The sequence below is a fragment of the Pygoscelis adeliae genome, unplaced genomic scaffold (assembly GCF_000699105.1).
Source record: "Pygoscelis adeliae isolate BGI_AS28 unplaced genomic scaffold, ASM69910v1 Scaffold38, whole genome shotgun sequence".
Taxonomy (NCBI): domain Eukaryota; kingdom Metazoa; phylum Chordata; class Aves; order Sphenisciformes; family Spheniscidae; genus Pygoscelis; species Pygoscelis adeliae.
The window spans coordinates 9,906,527-9,909,003 of record NW_008825614.1 but is presented as its reverse complement, the minus strand read 5'-3'; the positions used below and the strand labels follow the sequence as shown (position 1 = coordinate 9,909,003).

The 2,477-nt window shown below is 51.6% G+C and overlaps 1 protein-coding gene across 1 annotated transcript; it reads right to left on the bottom strand.

The window, feature by feature from the left end:
* Window positions 1–235: 235 nt before the first annotated feature.
* On the bottom strand, window positions 236–2,477 carry FBXL14 (F-box and leucine-rich repeat protein 14; the record flags this gene model as incomplete). Its single annotated transcript, XM_009333027.1, has 1 exon — window positions 236–2,477. A coding segment is annotated over one exon (648 nt), but the record flags the coding sequence as incomplete, so codon positions are not given.

Sequence of the window (2,477 nt, the reverse complement as noted above, 5' to 3'; positions counted from 1 at the left end):
TTTTTAAACGAACTTGCATTTTACACGTTTCTGTTAACAGTAGCCCAATCCTCAGCGTGGATTCTCACGTTACACGTTTGTGCTAGAAGAGTAAAAATGCAGAAGCACAGTTCGGGTCCCCAGTCCCCAGTGAAGAGGGGGGGAGAGGCACAACCAGAATGTGAAGGTGGGACACAGTAGGGTAAGCTTAAAAAAAAAAAAAAATTTAAAAAAAAAGGAGGGGGGGGCAGGGAGAAAAAGAAGAACAAACCCAAGGGGCATTATTCCAGTCTAGGCACAAAAATGTTTCAGTCTCAAAATCTCTTTCCTGTAAGAATTCCAGGGCTTTTGAGGAAGGGGAGGGGGGGGAAGGTAACAAATTAAAACGAGGTAGCCAGACATCATATATATATTTATATATATAGAATATATTCAGCAGAAAAAAAATGTACTTAAAAATCCACAAGAACAGCAACTTCAAATGTCTTTAAAAATAAAACCATGTAAGAAAATGAATACTGTAAAGAGGAGAATGAGTGAGGAAAACTGGGATCAGTTACAGGACGTAAGCAAGGGATAGATGGGAGAGTAAGAGGCTGTTTTTGTAGCAGTAATTTTTTTTATGCATTTCAAAATAAAAACAGGTCACAGTATCTCAAATGAAGCAGAAATGAAGCTGGAGATTCTTCCTCAAGTCCCCTGGACAGAGGGGAGCTAGCCACCCCTCCTACCCGCTCACCCCTGACCCAAAGAGGAATGGATATGTAGCTGGATATGTCTATCCCTGTTGCCAAGAAGAAGGAGGGGAGAAAAAGAGAGAATGATGAAAGGGTAGATGAGTCTCGGTAACTCTGTGTCCCCCAGTGCATGGGAAGGCTTAAGAGACTGGGGTCTGTGTCCAGTCCCCACAGAGACAGGAGAAGGAGGAAATGGTATCTTCATCTCCCGTAGAGAGATGGGGAGAGAGAATGGAGTGCCTAGGCTTTTCCATTAACCATAGTGCAGGATGAATCGGAAACATATTGACAAAAGGAGAGGCTGTAGCTATCCCTAGTCTCAGTGCAGTGGAGAACTGGAATAGTGGGAGGTTGTATCCACCCACAGCAGAGAATAACATGGAACTGGAGATTGAAAACAGATTTAAAAAAAAAAAAAAAAAAAATCATCAATGTACCTAGGGAGCAGTATTTCTGTCACAATTCCCAGTTGACAGGGGAGGGGCAAGCGCAGAGGTGGAATGGTTATTTTACCAAAAGCTGTGTCTGTGCCCAGCGCAGGATGACTGGGTGGACGGGTACGTAAGTGTAGCTAGGAAGCCTTTTCTGCTGTTGTTACTGTTTGTTCCCATCTCCATTCCCACTCTCCTTTATATAAACCAAAAATAATTATTCTGAATACATGGCAGAACAAGGGTCTTTCTTTATCCATCCTTAGTGCACGAGGGGATGGAAACAGGGAGTGGGGATAAAGAGGGGTGTCTCTAGCCCCAGTGCATAAGAGTGTGGGCTTCTACCTCTTCCGCAGGAAAGGATGCTGTGGGGGAAGGGGGAGCTCTGTCTCCCCACCGTGGAGCTGGAGGCATGACCTGGAAAAAGGATAGGTGCTTTCTCTCTCTCCTCCTGCCCCCCCTTCCTCCTCCTCCACCTCCTCCTGAGCAAGGGTAGGTAGGCAGCACAGAAGGGTTGAGGATATACTCTCTATGTTCCTCCCTCCGGTGCCAGGGTGCGTGGGTAGCATGGCTCTGTGCGCGCCCCTCTCTCTCTTTCTCTCCTCCATTGCAGCAGTCAGTCAGTCAGTCAGTCAGTGAGTCCCTCCAGAGGAGATGGAGGTCTCGGGGCACCCCCCTTCCCTCACCTGACCTTCTCGCTCTCAGTCATTTCCCAAAGTCCCAGGTTGAGCACCTTGAGGCAGGGCAGCTGGGTGATGCGCTCCAAGCCCCGCTTGGTAATGCGGGTGCAGCCGTAGAGATCGATGCCCGTGAGCTGGCTGAGGTGTTCGGCGATGAGCTCCAGGCCCTTGTCAGTGATGCGGACGCACTGGCCGATGTTGAGGGTGCGGAGCCCGTGCATCTGCCGCACCATGCGGTTGATGCCCTCGTCGCTAATGTGGCAGGAGCAGAGGGAGAGGGAGCGCAGCCCGTCCAGGCCCTGTGCGATATAGGCTAGGCTCTGGTCCCCCACCTTGTCGCAAAAGGAGACGTCGAGGCCGGACAGCCGCAGGCTGCCCATGGCCAGATGCATGATGCCCGTGTCGCTGATGTTGTCGCAGGAGCGCAGGTTGAGGCTGCGCAGGCTGCTCATGTGCGACAGGTGCAGCAGGCCCGCGTCCGAGATGCCCCCGCAGAAGCTGAGGTTGAGCTGGCGGAGGCGGCCCAGCCCGCGGGCCAGGTGCTTGAGCGAGAGGTCGCTGAGCTTCTGGCAGTCCTGCAGCGTGAGCTGCTCCAGGCCCAGGCAGCCCTCGGCCGCGCTGCGCGTCATGCCCGCCAGGTGCCCGATGCC